The sequence below is a fragment of the Corvus cornix genome, chromosome 5 (genome assembly GCF_000738735.6).
Source record: "Corvus cornix cornix isolate S_Up_H32 chromosome 5, ASM73873v5, whole genome shotgun sequence".
Classification (NCBI taxonomy): Eukaryota; Metazoa; Chordata; class Aves; order Passeriformes; family Corvidae; genus Corvus; species Corvus cornix.
This window is the reverse complement of record NC_046335.1, coordinates 51,371,923-51,392,277: the sequence shown is the minus strand read 5'-3', so window position 1 is coordinate 51,392,277 and position 20,355 is coordinate 51,371,923. Positions and strand designations below refer to the sequence as shown.

The 20,355-nt window shown below is 39.4% G+C and overlaps 1 protein-coding gene across 2 annotated transcripts; it reads right to left on the bottom strand.

The window, feature by feature from the left end:
• Positions 1-1,017: 1,017 nt before the first annotated feature.
• COPB1 (COPI coat complex subunit beta 1) lies at positions 1,018-20,355 on the bottom strand. 2 transcript variants are annotated; one of them, XM_039552672.1, is made up of 23 exons: positions 20,242-20,355; positions 17,994-18,130; positions 17,569-17,720; positions 16,666-16,895; positions 15,785-15,954; positions 15,471-15,585; positions 14,821-14,913; positions 13,494-13,631; positions 12,387-12,506; positions 11,893-12,000; positions 11,656-11,802; positions 11,091-11,236; positions 9,990-10,086; positions 9,209-9,369; positions 8,541-8,661; positions 7,957-8,184; positions 7,602-7,781; positions 6,653-6,797; positions 5,136-5,255; positions 4,668-4,813; positions 3,357-3,446; positions 2,471-2,626; positions 1,018-1,352 (listed from the first exon to the last, which is right to left on the bottom strand). In XM_039552672.1, exons 3-23 carry the CDS (start codon positions 17,657-17,659, stop codon positions 1,293-1,295), a joined length of 2,862 nt encoding a protein of 953 aa, XP_039408606.1. In that variant the 5' UTR covers positions 17,660-17,720; positions 17,994-18,130; positions 20,242-20,355; the 3' UTR covers positions 1,018-1,292. The 2 variants fall into 2 exon arrangements, with proteins under 2 accessions (XP_039408606.1, XP_039408605.1); XM_039552671.1 differs by lacking the exon at positions 17,994-18,130.

The window sequence follows — 20,355 nt, the reverse complement described above, 5'->3', positions numbered from 1 at the left end:
ATTAAAAACCAAAAAAATGGCAGAATCAAACAGGGATTTCAAAACATGCAAAACAAATGGCTAATTCAGCAAAACCATGCTGAGGTTTTGCATTGCACTTCTAGGGCCATCCTTTAGTCAGATAAAATACAGTCGGCCAGACTATTTCATTTCAGAATTTACATATGTGCTCCTTGTGCTTATTCAGAATGAAAAATAAGTATTTTCATCACTAAGGCATTAAATGTTTTGGGAAGCAGCTACTTGGAATATTCTCTTCTGTCCTTCTGGAGTACTGGAAAAGTACTGCTGGCTCTGGACACTCTTCTGTAGAAGTAAAAGCTTGCAACAATTTAACAAATTCAGAATTAAGGCTGAATAGATTCAGCTGACAGTATTTGCAACCTAATGGTTATAGGTTTTAATCCACTGCTAATTTGCGTAAGATTGAGTAGTCAAATGGTGTTAACTCACTTCAACATCCTGACCTGACCTTCAGTCACAACTCTTCATTTTCAACTTAGCTCAATTCACTGCAAGCTCATGAGTCTGAATCTTTCCTTCCTGAGCTCACACACGTGGCTAATGGCTGCATTCACTGAAAAACTGCTTATGCTGCTACAGCTTTAACACTGCACTTGGCTGTCTTTTCCACATTAACTGAAAAATAAGAACACCACCAGCAATGTTATGTTACTCGGGATAACAACGCTAGGAAAGCACTTCAGAAACAAAGTTTAAGGTTCTACAACTTGCTGGCAAGAGCTGAATTTTGACAGTCTCTTTTCTGGTACTACAAGCTTGTCTGTGCCAAGCTATTATACAGAGCCTTTAATTTAGCTGGCAAATTTATATTCTCCTAGCTATACCAGTGTATTTTAAGAATCATGATCACACATTCACAAATTCAGGCCTAGGCATTATTGTAAACACTCAAGCTAGTACAGACTCCAACTTTCTCAGAGTATCAAAATACCCCTGGACAGATATTCAATACCGATCAGAGAATACAGAGATTATAATTTAGAGACAAAACAGTACTGGCATAATTTGTTTATTGTACTGTGAGCATCAGTATATATTAGAGACAAAGAAAACATGACTTCCAGGACAAAGAAAAAAAACCCTGGAGATTTAAAAGTTTGCTCAATATCAATCATGGAGAACCTATAAATTATCTGCTGGAATGCTTTCAGCTCAAAAGCTTGGCTTCTATAATTACAGAACACTGAAGAATATAAGATGTTCTGGATCCCAAAAGCCACATACCTAAGGTTAAATTGTAAAAGACCTGTAAAGACATTAGGTAAAATTTATAAACTTGTCTTCTTCTGAGACAGATTGATCTTATCTCCAAGACTCAGGGCCATTCCCTGTAAGGAAAAGAAAGACAACAATCATGACACAAATACTTCACTTGAAAATAACTTTATCCCATCTACATTAAAATGGAAGTTCCATATATAGAAATCTATGAAGTCAGTGGCATGGAAATTTCTAGCTGTTCACTGTGCACATGTCATAGTGGTCACTCCCTCAACACTCGGTAAAGGTTAGGTCTACATATATTATTGAAACAATCAAACTTAATTGAGCTGGGAACTTTTAAAAGTGTTAGCAACCTGAAAAGCAGAAGAACAAAACCAATTTTAACCTTCTGACCTCCCATCAATTGAAAGAGGACTGCCAGGGGAGAAATTAAAAGTGCCAGTCCAGTTACTGAAACTCAACTGTTGAAAGTCCCAGTGCTGATATCAGCACACTCAGCGCACCAAGGCTATGGAAAATAATTTAATCACAGAGCCATATTAATATTGCATAGAAACTGAGGAACTCTCAAAAGAAACTGCATGAATAAATCCACATATTCAATAGCACAATGACTTCAAGATGAAACCATGCTGCATACGTAGTCGAATGCAGATTATGTAAAAATGGCACTGTAACATATCAGAAACTTTAATTTAAACCAGTTCAAAATCTTTACAGTGACATCACATAAACAAAATGGCTTGAATACTCTTAGGTACTCCTTTATTGTACACTGTTTAAAGTACTTCTATTGTACATTGGTTTACTTTATTTACTCAAAATGCCATTCATTTTTTTTTAATTGGGAGGTAGAAATTCTAAAATCCAAAGCAGACTCATATACCTACAGAAAATATTCCTACTAAAAAACCTGGGGTTTGTTTTTAAAAAGAACCAGTGAACAGCAATTACATGCATAAAATTTCCTTGTTGTGTGACAACTGAAAGTGTAATTTGGTAGGAAGAACATCATGCAACCCTGGGGCATATTTGCTCTTTATTTAAAAGCAAATAAAATATCCCATCCTATTTGCAGCTCTATGGACAAAATTGGGAAATCCTGGCGCAAAGGCCTATTTTATGGTAACACACCAGGAGAAAAGACTGCAAAAAATCCATTGATTTTTAAGGGTGCTTGGTACATTGTCCTAAAAATGCCAAGGATGCCAAGCCCTGTTACCTGACTCTTGGCCCGGATCCGTATGTGACCTGTGACAGGCGCCTCTGGCCCCAGGTGAATTGGCTTCTCAATGCTCACATTGGCCAGGGCATCTTCTCCGAATATGGAACGGGCGTAAAGATTGGCTGCCATAAAGCCACAATAGCCTGAGAGAGCCTATGGAAAGCACAGAGGAACTCTTAAAAACCCAAAATCCTCTAAACACAGTTTAGTTCACCCCACTTTAGCTAGGCAGTTGTCAATGTATCACGTTTAAACTTCTTTCTTCACCTGCAATGTTTTGTAACGTGTGGGAATCATGCACTGGGAAAGTGGTGGCCTTTTCCTACAATTAATATTGGAAATTATGCAGTCTATAAAATACATCAAGACAAGACAGGAGGGCATTTTATGGTTTGTTTTAACCAGCAGCAAAATGGCAAAGAAGCTCAATAGCTACTATACTTAATTTGGCTATGATACATGTATTAGTTAATAGCTACCACACATACTATATCTTAACAGCAAGTAGCTGTTCTATATATTTATTTTTCTTTACAATAAAAAGGCTAAAATGGCAAAGGAAAGGTAAATTTTGTCAGAGAAGGAAGAAATTTGGAGCTACTAAAAAAATCCTTGATGTAAACAGATGGCCCCACCAAGTATATACCACAGCTTAGCTACTATGAATCAAAACGGACATTCTGATTTTCCAGCTTGGGACAACGGAGAATTTTGATAGTATTTATTTGCTTGTACTCATTTCAGACCGCTCATTTAAAAACTTTGAAGTATATGTACTATTTCATACTGTAAGCAGCTACATTAATAACAAATGCTGACCAAATTAAACAATAAAGCATAGGAACTAAAAAAGGTATTCAAAAATCTCCAAGAAATAGCTCACCTTCTCTGGAGTCAGGCATTTCATATTGGTTGACTTCAGTATGTGCTGTAAGTATTCATTTAAATCAATGATATTTGTATTCACTGTTACCTTTAAGAAGGAAAAAAAAAAGGCAATTACTTTCATTAGCACCTCAAGTATTTCTGAAATCTCTCCTTCAGGGCTCTATAAAGGAGATCACTTCTGCATTCCTCCTTGAGGAACAGCACACTCAGTAAGCTGGATGCACTTCCCACTACGTGGTTGCATCATAGGAAGTCTTCCCCTCCTGCCATCCACTTGTTAAGATGGAGAATTTAATGTTATTACCATGTTTCTAAAATATATTGGATGAATATGATAGTCTGTTGAACATCTAGATTCTCTACACCAAACAGTGAACCCCTTGCCTGAATACAGTTTACACATTGCCAGAACAAGAAATAGAGATACCTAGTCCAAAGTTTGCTTTTAACCTGTGATAAAGATTACTTTCATCTTCCCCTTCTAGCAACAAGGCTCTCTGTGCTGCCTTGGCTTCATCATATTGAATATTATAGATCTTGTCTAAATTGGTTTTTAACACATCTCTTACAAGGAGTTTACAAACTGCTAAGGCTTCATATACCATGTATTATAATTTATCATGCACAAGTTTCCCCCAAGACATTTAAATCTAGCCTCAAGCGAGCACACCTATGTACTAAACAAGGCTGCAGTTCATGTAAAATATCTCCCATTCTGGTTTAATGTTTCTACTCTATCCTTATATTATCTCCCTTAAACCCTTTCTTTAGGTTTGGGCACGCTCAATTATGATGAAGTGTAGCCACGGTCTTGTTGGTCTCACACAGCACCCACAACTTTATGTTACAGCTGTACTGCAAGGTGAAAGAAAGATATTCCTGTCCCCCTGGCAGAAGGCTGGACTACATGACCTTTAAAAGGTCCCTTGCCACCCAAAAGACAAGTAATTCAGAACTGGAGAGGCTGAGCAGCACGAGTAATTCTGCAGCCTCAGCATAAACTTACACTTGTTGCCTCTCACCTTTGAGCCAAAATACACAGCAATCACCAGTTTGGACAGCTTCCATACAGGAGGTAAAGCACAATGCACGCAACCTCTTTTGCAAGCCAAAACACCAAGTTATTGCATTGCTAAGCTTGTGAAACTGATAAGATAGCTGTAAGAGAATAAGCTACTTGAGGCAAACATCCAATGAGGATGTTGAATGAGGTTTATGTGGCAATAGATAATGCTGCTGTAATGAGCTGCTGTAGAACAAGAATTGTACCTCATCAACAAAGTAACATACAAAAAACAAAACTAACTTTGTTTTCCCACTCAAATTCTGCCCACATCTGTCTGAACTCAGCATCTGTACAGGAAGCAGGCTGGATGTAATCCATTATGTCGATGTGAATATCGCTGAGAACCACACAGTTTCTGTCGCTGGCTGCTCCAGAGACATCATACACTGCAAGAGAACACACAAAACCACCTGAAGGTTCCAAAAAGTGAATTTGCACTTAATAAGGGTGCTGAGTTACCACCTGCCAGCTAACAACAGTCAACCCTTGCTCAATCTCATGCTGACAATCATCCTAAACGCAGCACGTTCTATGATGGTTTTAAGTAACAGTGATATAGATTTTTTTTTTAAACCATCATTAAATATTCTTACGTGGTAATTTAATTTTTTGTCCCAGTATGAAGTGGTTTACTTATTTTTGAGCTCATTAAGCAGTTAAAAATGCAACACATTCATGTTAATTTTGCACACTGAGTTGTTTACTTACCAACATTACCAAAAATTATTCCATTTTCTGTTGAAGCGACTTTGACATTAGCTTTAATGTTTGCAAAATCATGTGGAGCGAGTGTCAGAGGAGACGGTTTTTCCACAAGTTTCAAGTCACCTGTGTAAAGAAATTTGGAGATGGGGATCAGGGAACATTAGCAGTACACAATGAGCTTTTATTTTCTTGCCATTCAATTTTTGTATCTACAGAGCTGCACTAAACACCACCATAAAGATATTAGTTGATTTGCAATTGGTTGTCCTTTATAGTTTTCTAATTGCGAGATAAATTACATTACATACAAATTTCAGTTAAAATATTGCTGTGTTCGCCCAAACCCCACTGAAAACAAATGCAAATACTGACTGAAATGGGCTTTGGATCAAGTTTAGCATTAATTATTTAACAAGGAAATGGTTAATTCTACCTTGTGTTTTAATCACTGACAACATCATAAGACCTAACCCCACAGTCAAGTGCCTCAAACCCGAAGTACAATGTCCAGCACTGCAGGCACTAAGCTATTTATAAACAGGTCAAAGTATCCCCTTGATCCTGAATATAATTGCTCCAAGGAAACACTAAGGGATGCATTTTTACTAATCCTTCAGCAAGCAACTGTAAGACTCCTTAGTTCTATTAAACTGCAATTTGAGAACACAGCATGAACAGCACGAGCTCTATCCACAGGACTAATGCCTCAAGTCAGCTTTTGTAGTACCTTAGCTGGGAAATACAGAATTCCACTTTACTGAGCTGACAAATAGAAAAATACAACCTATTAAATAATACATCCATTTTATTTATTTCCATCATTAGTCCCATCAAATGATTTACAAAATTTTAGGAGAAAGGTTATGCCCCCTCCAGTCATATTTACAATAGTGAAAAGTACATGAGTTCTCCCAGCATATTGTAAATGTATTTCAGCTCCTGACTGCCAAAGCAGAGGACAACTAATAAGAAACTGGTTACTGCTCTTGAATTATCTGCTCCAGTGATGCCTCTAAGAGAAGTTAACGAAGCCTCAGTATTGTTCAAGCAAGACTCTGGTACAGCTCTTGGTACAGGGAATGGTTTCAGCTGGGTGAATGCGGTACTTAAGTACTTCAGGCTGAGTGCAAAAACCACCTAGGGCAGATGGCTTTCTGCTCCATACCAGTTGGGATTTTGACCTATTTTTATTTTCCTGTCTATGGTAGCAGCACAATGGAAAATAAGTACATCAAAAAAACCTGTCTATATTTCAGGAAAAAAATGAGAAGGGGAAATGAATGCTATGTTTTTAGTGATAAAATCTGACTATGGTTTATATCATCAGATACCACCGTCAGTGTCAATACATACAAGACTTCCACCAAATATAAAAAAAGTGTATTTTTAAAGGCATTCAAAAACATACTTTCAAAATGGCAACTAACTGGCATCACATTGGAGGTGTTTCAGGAATTCCTTACAGCCCAATGCCCAAAACCTCAGAGCTGCTTTGTTTGTAGCAGTTCAGCCCTCCTTACCCAGTGTGGCCAGCTCCAGGGTGCAGTTCTGCAGAGTGTCACTGGTCTGGTTGACCACCAGCACGTCCAGCACAATGTCGTACTGATTGACGTGGACATAAGCTTCTGCATACACAGGGTCTGAGAAACCTGTCAGCTGAGTAACCTGTGACACAAGCCAAGGGATTTGCCTTCTCAGAAACCAGTTTAAAACACAGAATCATGTCCAACAATGACAAAAAATAAGAAAAAAGTAATAAAGTACAATTAAATCCATTCTCCTTTAATATGAGCCTCCAAAATAAGTAGCTTTCCTTCACACGTCCCCCTGCACACACAGTACAATTATAAAACCTCTCCAGATGAAATGTATTCTGAACTGACAAGTTCCTAAAATATGAACTGTAATGCCATTTATCCTTAAGGTGATCCGTAGGACAAGGAAATGCTGACTTAAAATGAAAAGGTAATTTTAAACATCAAAAGGAATTTATCCAGTCTTTAAAAGTCTGGGGGTTTAACTCTTAACTAATGAATTAATCAAGTGATTTCTTCTCTTTAAACCTCCTCAGCAGGTTCTGGTAATCAGCAGAAAAAAAGAGCATAAAGAGTTAAATAAGGATGCATTGCACTTGGCAGTAGGACAGCATCCAAAGAAAGGGGTTCTTAATCACTTGTGACATCCCTGCTCCCTTCCATGTGAACCTTACTGGGATCTTCAAACCATTAAATCCTAATTTCTTCTCCATATTCCACCAGCTCAGCCCTCTCCCAAGTCTCCTTCTTGTTAGTCCCCATCCCATTTGAGAAGGTAACAACTATAAGCACAAGTGCTTTTCTTTTTCTCCTGACCCCAACCAGGATATACCTGGGTCTTCCCAATCAACCAGCATAGTCTGGTTCATCAGTTCCAGCCTGCAATTCCCAAAGTGATCCCATGTATATAATTAAAACACCGATTTCCCACTACCTTATTAAGCTTGGAAGCAAGAGGATCAGCAGCCTCTTTCCTCTGTGTGTTTCCCATTGCTGCAAGAAGGCTAAGCTGGAACTGGTCTTCTTTTGAGCTCGTTTCATTTTTAGCAGTAAGCTGCATGAAGGAAATGGGGTCATCTGGCTGAATCGTCACATTCCTCTTCTCAGATTCTTTCTGCAGGAAGAGAATAATTCAAGAATTCACAGTGAATTCCATTCTTTAGCACAGAAAAACAGTCGAATAATGGCTGACTAACAGAATCAAATGGCGACATTTCTGGGACCAGCTTGGATGTGAACATCCACAGAAAACTCCAAGTGTTTATGGTTACACACTTTTAATAGCTCACCTTCTGGGAAAGTTTTTCTTCTTCGAGCTTGGCTGACAGCATATGAGAGAGGGACTGCCTGCATTCTTTGTTGAAAATGTCATTCATAAGAGGAGAACACTCTGACAACACTTTCAGACACAACGAAATACGATCCACATCATCATCTGTAATTGGCTTCTTGGGAAGAGAAGACTTTCCCAAATGGAGAATAGTGGCCATCAGCAGCATAGCTTCAGCATTAAAGGACTGAGAAGGAGGACAAAGAAAAGAGAATGGAAGAAGGTTATTGCATTTTCCACAGCTTTAAAGAAATGTTAATTTCTGACTTATTTTAAAAAAGGTGCCTATTAATCAAATTATAACATGTCTGAGCAGATTACTTAGTTTTTTAGTACTTGTTATCTGAAACCAAGCAGAATGATTTAGACACTGTCTAGACAGAGTGGCTGGAAAGCAGGTCCTGTTTGTGACCCAAACTATCATTATTATCCAATCACATAACTGGCACTTCACTTTGGACTTAACCCGTTTTGCATCTGTTTAAAAGAAAAGAACCCATAAGCAGCACTTCCTTGAATGGGAAAACACAAGAGATGACTCACATTTTGTTTCTTCTTTTCCTGAACTAGGGACACATAACGTAAAGCAATCTTGGTTAAAGTTGTAGCAAGGGAAGCTGCAACAAAGAAATCTCCATCCAGCAGGAATCCTCGTAATGGAGGTCTGCAAAGACAAATGATCCTCAGAAAACTACTTTTGGATTACAATCTTCAGCCTACTTCTCTTGATACCTTAACTTTTATACTGTACAAGCAAAAAAAGCTTGAAACACCTCGCAAGGTTGGGTTTTTTCCTTCTCAAAGTAATTTTCCAGATATAAAGATTTTCACAAGTCGCACAGTCATTTCCACATGGACTAGGGAGAGAGAGGTGTAGTAGTACAAGGTGATATCAAGGGAAGAAAATGTTTTAATCTAAAGACAACATCTCTGTATCCAACTAAAATTGTGAGAGAGCTTTACATATTAAGAAAAATCGACTAGAATTTAGGATATCATAATTAATAAAGTTCTTATTTATGCAGTAAGTTTTGATTACTAAATCCTAAGCAATTGGGCAACTTCCTGTGGGATACTATCTAGTTGGGATAATACCTTAAAACAGGAAATTCCCTCAACCACTGAACTCTGTATGAGTGATAATACCACTCAAATAAAAAAAGATAAAAATTAACCAAGTCATTCCTGGCCAAGCATGAAATCACAAATACCTGTCTTCTTCCTTTTTGGCAGGTCGGGAACTGCTAAGAGCACTTTGTGTTGCGTAAGTGCCCATTTCTGTCACTAATTTTTGGGCTGGACCCACAGACACCTCTTCTTCAGGTTTGAGCTCACCAGCTTCTTTCTTGATTTCAGATTCCACTATTGGGATCTAGAAATGAGCAGGAAGCAATTGTTACAATTAAAATAAAAGATGCAGTTTTCTTCTGCAGAAGGTTTTAATAAAAATTACCTGCATTACTTAAGTTTTTATAAGCAAAAGGTCAGCTACAGTGCAACACTTTGGGGAGAATTTGAGGGGATAAGCAGATGTTGAAATACATACAGATGCTTCCTACACATGCAATAAAACTCTCATTAATGAATTAGGTTTTGTCAGAGAAGTCTTTTCCTCAGAACAACCCAGACTTAGCATACTTTCTTTGCTACTGGATATATTAAATCATAATTTTCCAATTTGCAATAATTTTCTGAAATAAGGAATTTCTCAACTCTTCTTTTAATAGACATCATTTATTCTCAGCTCAAGTATGCTACTTGAAAAAAAATGAATAACAAATGCAAAACCCTGACTGCTTTTTACTTAAGATTTCCTGTGCACATGCCATTACACATCAGAAGTCCTCAAAACACTGCTGCATCTTATTTGATCTTTCTAAAATACCTTTTTCTTAGAAAACCCAGTGGTTTTCTAAGAAAAAGGTACTTTAAAATAATGGCAGGACAAACCACAAAGAGCCAGTAAACACAAAAACCCCAAAGTACACATACCTCTCCGAGTGATCTGCGAACCTCTGTCATTACACTCTGTATATCCTCCTTTGTGCTGCAATATTCTCCCAGGATCCATAACGCTCCTCGATAAATCCTGAAACAAGAACACTAATTTAAATCATGCTTTCATGATATACTCAAACTAGCACCAAGAAAACTGATTTATGGTCAGTTGGTAAAGGCCAGTCTTGACAAATTCAAAAGGACACAACTGACAAAAGCAGGTTAAATCAAAAGCAATTATCCTTCTGGCCTCAGTAAACTCACGAACAAGTACATCAAATTAGATGTATTCTCTGCTACAAATTTATTTCCATCTGTGTTAATCCTGACATACACAAAATTAAATTTCATTGTGATCATAATGAAATACTCTACTGCATGTGAATAAAGTCAGCTCTAAATTCTCCATTTAACTGAGACAAACTAATTTTTCCATTATACAGAAGAAAATGAAAAACCAGAACAAGAATGAAAATTAGGAAAAAAATAGCAAAGCTTCAGAGGGGTTTTTTTTCCCATTTAATGAGATTACAGTGGAGATGAGATTCAGAGTTTTCTCTGTATTAGAATGACAGAGTGCTCTTCTGATACAGAGAAATTCTCATTTGACTTCACTTTTACAGATCCATCAGCAAACCAAGTGTTTAGAGCCCTGAAAGGTACTAAAACAGCTTTATTGTTTGCAAAGCTCAGCCTATGTTAGATTGGGTTTTCTAATAAATGTGCAGTATTTCCAGCTGCCTATAAGCGTAAATTCTTTAGGAATTCTGTTTTAACCAATATATTACTTTATGGCTGGCCTTCATCAACAATGCTATTTCCTAGCAAGTGGAATCACAATTATCAACTGCATTATAGAAATTAAAATTGAATTTATTTTCTTTATTCAACGCAACAAACACCCAATTTATCTCTTGTACAAGCAGACAAGAAGGAAGCTGTACCTAGAAATCCTCTACCTCAAAATGTCTCAGATTCAGTCACTCTCTGTGTGGGTCACATGGATTTTGGTACATATTTCATGACAAAATACATTCAATGCAAGTGAGCCACCAGGTGCTCCAAAGTCTGTTTGATATCATATTTTGGACTCACTTGACAGATTTAATAGCGTGAAAGACTTCGAGCATCTTCTCAACAATAAGAGGTCTGAGGTTATCAAATCTCTGGATCGCTTCCCGCACAAACTCCAGGACATCGGCGGCTGCTGCTTCATTGTTATCACTAAGGAACTCCATCAGCTGCCACAGAAGGGTGAACGTCATCACAAACAGCAGCACAGATAAGTTTGTACAATACTTCCCTTCTATGTTTAGAAAAATAAAATTGCTTATGTTCTCCCATGAAACAAAACTGAAGTCAAACAACCTTAAGTACATTCCAGACAAGCATCAATAATCATAATCCCAAATTGTTTTTCTAGTGATACAAATTATTGCACTTTTAAAAGTCCTCTTCAGCTCATGTTCTTCAAAAATATTTTAAAATAGTCTCAGAGGACAAATAATTACAGCATCAAAAGTCCTATGTTTCTTTAGGAATTAAAAATAGCATTGCTTCTGTGAAGCCACTATTAGGAACACCTCAGCTTTAGCAATTCTGCAGGTGTTGAGTATAGGTATAACACACTTAATGACAACGTAATGAAACATTTGCATACCACTGGAATAACGTTTGCAGCCATGTCTGGGAAGCGAACACTGCAGGAATGCAGTGTCCGAACCAGGAGCTGCCGGTACTTGTCTGTATCTTCATGCTCCGTCACATTATTAGTTTTAATCACTTCCTTCTTCAGAACAATCACAAGCTGCAGAAAAGATCAAACCAAATTTTTAAAAAGTGACATTTTTCAAAAGAAAAATAATAGTGTAATGAATCAAAAGTACATGTAATTTACCTCCTCCACATTTCTTGAAGACACAAGATCCAGAGCCAGCTGAAGGGTCTTTTTGCGCACTTCTAGATCTGGGGTGCTCAACACTCTGAGGATGTCCATAACTAGATCCTGAAACAGTAACAAAAGAAGTACTTTGCTGTTTTAAATTACTTCCTTTTCATACAGTTCTATTTTTCAGTCCTCAGTGATTTTCAAAGCCTTTCTGGATACATAATATATGATCTACTGACAAGCAAACAACAGGCATTAGAATTTCCCAGTGCTCATTTAATACATTCTACATTTACACAGAAGTCTCGCTAATTCTTATGCAGACAATAAAAGCACCAAGTCGTAAACATAAAAGTGCATCCAGTATGTTTTGACCAAAAACATACCAACAGAAAATTGAAACTTCAGAAGTATTTTTCTCCATACATTGCAAAAACCTGAAAGCTCTGTTATTGAAGGCTTTTCCTTCCTAAGGCTTGCAGGAAAAGAGACAGCTCACATACCTGCAACACTCGTTCATGGGAAGGATGCTCCTTTAACTCAATCAACCGGTCCAAGACAATCAGTTTCACATTATTATCACTTTCTTTAATAATCAAATCTATGTAGCATTGGGCAGCAGCCTAAAATTAAAAGGATCAAAGCCATTTTTTAAGTAATGAAGAGCAGAAACTGGAAAATTTCCAAAATCAAGGAAAAGACTCCTTCTATTTTACTATTAAAGCAGCTGCTCAAAGTTGGCATAGAAACTAACCTGATACACAGACTTTAAAGTTTTTTGGTCCATCATAAACTGAGTCTACCACCACGTTACAAAAATCACATATGAAGGTTCACAATGACATCAATTTACAATGCACAGACTTGATTTCAAATTCAAAGAAAGACGTAAGATAGATTATCTGACATGCTTTGGGTCAGCTGAAATATGCAACAGGGCATGAAAACCAACTTAAAAGAGTTGGCAGTGTTAGCCTAGCTAGATACGGTTTTAATGACAGCTTTTATGTACAGTGTGTCTACTCAACAAAAATGGGGATGCCAAACCAAGAAGGTTGGAATTCATACTTCCCCTGACCTTTGGAAACTACTATTTTACAGCGCTTTAAATCTATGCATAACCTATCTTTGAAATTTCCATACAAGTTCAAAATTTCTGAGTGATCTTAAATAATCAGCTGTACAAACATAAAACTAAGAACCCCAGGTCAATCAGTAAAGTAATCAACATGAATCTTCACTGTTTTATGCTTCTACCCTGGTCTGAAATGAGTCATATTCACAAGGAAAAAATTTAATCCAACCTCTGAAATCTTCAGCTGTAATCTGCTTTGCTAACTAGGCCAAGCAGACTGTAGGGTGGTCCAACACTCTGGAGAGTATGCAAGCCTGTCCCCTACCAAAGCGACATGATGTCCACTAGCTCCAGGCCTGCACAGTCTTTTTCTGTGACCAGTTCTAAGAGATACTTTAAGATAGTGTTTCACATGAAAAGTGTTGCACAGCCTCTATTACTAAAGCCTTCACTCCTTCAAAGTACCAACATGCAGCACAGTGTTCATTTCAGTGCATTAGAAGCTACTGAAGAGCTGAAACCCACACTTGCATACCTTGATTGCTGTGGGTGCACTGGAGAGTGTGACCAGAGTACCTGCAGCCTCATACTTCACCGCAGGACTTGAGGACTGCAGCAGGTTGTAGATGCAGCGAATGAACCGAGCTCTCTCCGATGGATTTGCATGACAGACCTCGATAAAAGAATGATCCACAGTTGGCACATAAAGAAAAGAGCAATCCTACAGCTTACCTGCTCCACTATCTTACAGAGAGGAGAAATTAAGCAAAAGGTGACAACCTTTTCTGGTGTGTCTTGGGATGACTTTATGATGTGTATCCCATATTGCTGCCCTATGCCCAGGAACTAATTTTGTGCCTTTCCATGTCTTTCAACTGAGCCTGAGAGGGGGGAGGAAAACCTGAGCAAAACTTCTTCAAAGCAGGCTGCAGCTTGTTCAGGGTCACACAGAGATAGGGCCTTTTTTTCAGCTGCGGCAGGAGAGCGAGAGCGGAGGGAAGCACCTGGCTTGCTGCTTTCCAGACAGCTTTTGGCCAGCTTTTCAGCTTCTTTTTCTCCAGAGAGAGACTGAGAGTTGAACTTTTGTTTTTTCCTGGAATTCTGGATTTTTTCCCTTTTTCTGCTGGACTGCTTCAATATCAGAACACATCGGGAGGACTTTCCACCGGGCAGAGGGCCTGGCCCTGGGCCAAGCCCCAGCTCCGAGGAGACCAAAGGGAGGACTCCAACGCTTTCCCAGGTTTTTCTCCACAGCGAGGGATTTTATTATTTAGCATTATTGTCCTTTTCCCGTGTGTTTGTTAAATAAATAGTTGTTACCTCCTTCACTTTCCTTTGAGGAGAAAGTTTCTTTTTTCCCGAACCTGGTGGGGGAGGGGTGGTTTGTAACCTGCCCTCTCTCAGAGGATGTATTTCTAAATTTGGCCAAACCAGCACATGGTGACAGGAAGTATCATTCACAGCTGTAAAAATCTAATTACAACAGCTCTTCAAAAGCTGTTCTCAACAACTCTGCGCTATGCTGCAGCATCTTAAAATCTCCCATCAAAAGGAAAGGCAGAGCCTCTACCAGCTTCTGTAAGAGATACCCTGCTCATGCCCACAAAGTTCAGTCTAATAACGCAGTCCCCATCACAGCAAATCATGTGAGACATATTGCTCTATACTGTGCACACTTGAGCACTTTATCATTTCAAGAGACAAACCTTATTCAGCTGTATTAAGCAATGACATATTCCTGACATGGACTAAAAGGCAGCTATGATGCCTTTTCTGGCAACAGTCTATCCCTTTTAAGAAACAGTCTAATATAATCCAACATGTGCATTTATTTTAAATGTGCCACAATATTTCCCTTTTACCTTGTAAATTAGTTCAACAATAACCAACTGCAGGATGTCACCAAAGGTCTGCACTTGGTCAATACAGGTACTCAAATAATCCAAAGCTCGATCCTACACAAATAGAAGATAAATTATTTTATGTTATTCAGAGTCTGCTCACTCGGTTGAATTTTAAATCAAAACACATTCTAAAAATGAAAACGTGAAACAGCCTTTATGCAACACTTCAACAATTTAGGAAAACACTGTAGACCTGAAGAGCAAAATAATCCATCCCGTCTAGAGAGGACAAAAAGAGAGACAAACTAACGGTAATTAGGCACAAAAGACAATTGCCTGTAAAGCAAATAATCCAAAACACTAGACAGAAACTGCCATTTCTTTCTCATGCAACTATAAAAGCTTTAGAACAGTAGATAATGAGGCATTTCTCAATGTCGTTATGCTCACATTTTTCAGCACCTTCACCAAACATAGTTCTCCTTTAAAATAAAGGGAGCACTAAAAACCTACATTATGAGTACCAAATATCCCACAAAAGCACTAACACTATCATACATGGGTTTTTTATGAATACAAGCAGTTTATACTACCAACAAACTACTGGCTAGTTACCCAGCATATTTACAATTATTAAACCAAATGATTTTGAGGGCAGGTATCCTTACCTGATCTGCATGAATTAGCATCATAAATGCATTTCTTTTGCAGCTTGCATCTTTCTCATTCACCAAGAAATCATGGATCAGTTCAGGAGCATCAGGTATAAGATGTTCAAAGTTCCTTTACAAGAAAAAATCCTAATTAAAAGAGCTACTGGTAAGGAGTAGAACCCCAGGATGCCCACAGATAGAGGAGAAAAGGCAAACAAACATAAAAATTCTAAACACCACACCAAGGATTGATAAATATTTGAGTTCTCCAAAACTAAAGGTAGCCTTGGTCTTGTGCATGCAGGATTGTGAATTGTTTCTGCACTTGCCTGTAGATGGTGTAAATTGCCAGGACGGCATTCCTGCGCACGTAGCTGTGCCGGTGCTCCAGGCACGCGCGGATGGCCGGCATCAACGGCTCCAGCAGCTCTGCCTCCTTCAGCTTGCAGAGAAAACGGAGAGTGGAGCCTCGGATAAACTCATTTGGGTGCTGAAGATCCTAAAAGCAACAAGAAACATATTTGAAATTAGACTCTCCAGATGAATGCACTTGCAACCCTCTCCCATGCGCAGCTTTCCCATGGTACAAGTTCCCAACATCCATGAAGACACCTCATTGTCTTCTCAAGAAATGTTTTCCTAAAGAAAACATTTACACAATATTTAGAAACATGTTTCTGAGCAGTAAAACTTACAAAGCCTGTAGGATTTTTTTCTGGATTGTATTTGTTTTCTCCGATTACCACAGCTGTGAAAGCTCAGCCTGTGGGCATTCCTGCACACTGGATACTAACTTCTTGTATATATTAGCTCATCTGTTTCCAACCCATTCCCAAAGTTGAAGGTCTTTAATATCTTTATGAAAGAGTTTCCCAAATATACCACAATCGTGTCCTTTTATGATCCATGGCTTGTCCCAAGACACCCTGAAGATGATAATTAAGTTACCCCTCACCTTTAATGTTCACTGACATGGAAACAAGGAGCACTAAATTTTTGTTAAGTTGTAACAGTAAAAGAACACAAAACTCCTTGGTAGTAGGTCTGCTGCCTATCTGCAGTCATCCAGCTCTGAAGCACTGAAACACAACTGTTAGGAAGGAAATGCTGAGCATAAACCCTGTTTATATTTATTCAATAACACAAAATGATACCCCTTCTATAATGATTCAGCACAGGAACACAAGCAATGAAATAAACAAGAGGCTACCTTTCTGTATGCATCGCACACGAGGATCATTTCCTGCAGGAGCCTGCCATCTGGAGTGGTCTTTGGCACGATCTCCCAAAAGACAAGCAGCAGCTTTTTGATAGTATGGTCTTGGAGAGGCAGCACAAAACGTATGATGGTCATCAGGAGCCCAGGCAGTTTCTCACCATTCAGAATCATAATGATTACTTTCTTCAAGGCCTCCGTCTTCAACTTGACATCTCCTTTTTCTAGAGGAGGAGGAAATGAAGTGAGGAAGGCTGACATGTCACAGTTAGTTTAACAGGAATATTGATCTTCAGTGTCAGAAGACACAAACCCCTCTGAAGGAGCGAAATAGACCATATCAATAAAACTCATGACCTTATTCTATTAAAGAATAAAGAGGAAGAAAGAGATACTTAAAAATAAGCACGGAATTCCAACTTAGTCCGAGATCAATACATTGGAATTGAAAGAGCTCAAATTCCAAGGCTGTTTCAATGCTTAAATTTATACCAGGATACTACAATATGCTCTGATGTCACACATATACCAGATACTAACACTGCTGTTTTGGCCAGCACATTCCACAGTGCATTGAACAAATGACAATACAATTTGTTGCTTATTCCAAAAAATCTGCTCAAATCTGCCTCAGCCCAAACAGGTATTACTTAAAACTCTCAAAAAAAAAGATTTCAGATTTTGCACAGACTGAGGAGGGCACCAATGCACAGAAGATAATATCACAAAGTTTCTCAAAACACAGCGAAGAGAGGAACATAGAGCTTTCAGAAATCAACAGAAAATAAACATCAAACAGACTTGAGTTTATAGAACGTAAACAAAATTCTAGGAAAGGCACAATGAGAGAATAATTCAGGTAAGAAGGAGTATCCTTCAGTCACTGTCAATACTTGCCTAGATCATTTTTTAAGCTGATTTCAGAAGGTGGCTCTGAATCCATGGGAACGTTGATTAACGTGTAACACACGTTCTCTGCAGCAGTCATGGCTCTTGGTTACAGGAGTTCTCTCAAGGGAAGAATTATGTTCACACAAATGTCAGACAACCTAAAAACCAAGCAAACACAGCCATCCCAAAGTGAAAAGATTTTATTAATAAACACAAAAACATTATTATAACTGACTTAATGGCTTGAAGGCATTGCTGGGTTTCTTGAGAAGCCACATTCAAAAGCCTTCTCACTTTGCTGTTACCCTAAAATATTCCCGTTAGCACCACAACGATGAAGAGCATGACATTTTTCAGAGACAATCAAAAAAAGAATAAAATCTTTCAAACATTTTGGGCACAGTCAGGAATAACAGAAGTGTACAGGGCACCGGACTGAAAGTGAATGGATGCAGCAGCTTCTCCCTCACAGAATCATCCCCTGATCCTGGCTGTATAATCCTATTACCTTCCCAGCTCGTGTGCCTCACCAGGTGGACTGATCCAAATTGCAAAATCAGCTGAAAAACTTCACAGAAAAAAGAAAAAAAGAAAAGATAAAGTTCTTGACTTGATCAACAAGTTGAATCAGTCTGTGAAGGAAGCTTTGAAGATGAGCATGTGATCCAACAGAGCAGAGACCAAGGATGGGAGAAAAGACAATGTGATGGAGAGAGGAGCATTTAACCTGCCAGGGATCATCAGATCAGCTAAACTCTACTGTCTCCACTATGCACTAATGAGGAAACCAAGTCTTTTTATGGTGAAAAAGGACAAGAAGGCTACAGATCTATCAAAGCTGCTGTGTGCATGGTAGTCCAGGTAATAAAATTTGCTATTAAGTTCAATTCTCATCCTCATGTTTGTTTTTTCCTTATACAATAGGTATCTAGGATGAAATAAACCTTTTTGTTGCATCAATCCTCATTCTCATGTTTGTTTATTCTTTATATAATAGACATCTAGGATCAAATCAACCTTTTTACTCTATCTTTTAAGCAATGCAAAAAGCTCAAGCTTGAGCTTGCTTGGCTAATGCTATGATACTACACTGACCAGCACAGCAAAGAAAACTGCTACTGTTTATTACGTGAACAATTTTGTACTTTCTACAGAAATTGTGTCAAAATAAATTAGCTTTTATTGATATTAATTGTCTACAAGTCTTAGACTCCCTTTTCCCATCAAATGGGCACCCAGAGAACCTCACCCAGAACGGGGAGCAGGGAAGTTGTGTTAACCTGGGCTGCTGCCTCTTTCCACACAAGAAAACAACTCACCTCATTCAGCACCACAACTACCCCAAAAAATAACTGCAATACAAATTTTCAAGGAAACACTCCTCTTTCCATTATGAATTCTGTATTTTAAGGACTAGATCACTCAAGCTTGCTGTTTACAAATATCTACATAAACCACTCCTTCAAGAAATGACTGGATGTGGTACTTAGCGCCATGCCCTAGGTGACAAGGTGGTGATCAGTCAAAGGTTGGATTTGATCAACTCAGAGGTCTTTCCCAACTGTTTTCTTGCCTCAACAGCAGCTTTTTTGCTTATTTTTCCAATGTTGTTACCCAGAACTCCCACCTCAAAGCCCTGCAACCAGCACCTTCACCTACAAGAACAATTCACACAGACCATAAAGTATATCCTTGCAAAAGCAGGGCACATATCTTTACTCATACAAAGACCTCAGCTGCAGAAATTTCCAAAATCACAGTCAAACATGTCTCTGAAATGTGATAAATGAGTGCACTTTGGGCTCTGAAAAGCAGCAATGAAAAACAACCCTCCCAAAAGGCACAGCTGGGAGACTTGGCAGGGAGAACCATCACCAAGTTTTCCTCCTTGCAAGGCACCAAGACTTGAAATCAATTTGATCTTTCAGAATCCACACGGACACAGATGTAGGTGCTGTTTTAACTCTCCAGCAGTAGTATTTCTGTCACCTGCGGTGAGTCATAGAATGGTTTGGGTTGGAAGGGACCTTAAAGATGAATTAATTCCAACCTCGTGCCATGAGCAGGGACACCTTCCGCCAGACCAGGCTGCTCAGAGCCCCATCCAACACTTCCAGGGATCCAGAGGCATCCACAACTTCTCTTGGCAACCTGTGCCAGAGCCTCGGCACCCAAGGAAATCGAAAGTTACAGAGTTTGTAGAGCCAGGAAGACAAAAAGCCACGCCTGCTCGCCACCTACATCCCTGGGGAGCCTTAGGAACGGAGGCACCTTATGAACCAAAACCCTAAGAATACACCGTTTTACTGATGCACAACTATAATATAGAGTGTTAAAGACGTTTACTAAAAAATCCCGACAAATTTAGAGCCAGCTGAGGGGTATTTCTCCCTTAATGTCCGAGTTCCTACTCCTAGCCCAAACCCGGGCATTTAAAGCTACGAGGCAAAACTTGCCTCAATGAGCGCGTCCACTCCCCTGAGCAAACCCCGAGACCCCACAGCCCCTCAGCCCTCTCCGCGCCACAAACCCTCCCACAGCCGCCCCGCGACCCCGGGGCCCTGCCGGGGGCCACCGGGAAGATGCCAGCGGGGCCCTGAGGCCTCGGGCCTGTGGCACCCAGCGGAGGGGCGGCGCTCGCCCCTTCCCCCCGGCCCCGCGAGGTCGCCGCGGCCCGACCGTGCGGCTCCGTCCTGGGCGGTGGGGTCGGGCCGGTCCCGGTGCGGAGCTGAGCCCGCGGCGCTGCCGCTCCGGCGATGGCTGACGTGGAGCCGGGCCCGCCCCAGCCACATC

Bases quoted from the DNA above. Each gene is read 5' to 3' on its own strand.
- COPB1 (XM_039552672.1), bottom strand. From the start codon at position 17,659: ATGACTGCTGCAGAGAACGTGTGTTACACGTTAATCAACGTTCCCATG. The intron at 9,370-9,989 runs GTATGTGTACTT...GCTCATTTCTAG, and splicing joins TTCGCAGATCACTCGGAGAG to ATCCCAATAGTGGAATCTGA. The intron at 4,814-5,135 runs GTAAGTAAACAA...GTTCTCTTGCAG, and splicing joins AATAATTTTTGGTAATGTTG to TGTATGATGTCTCTGGAGCA.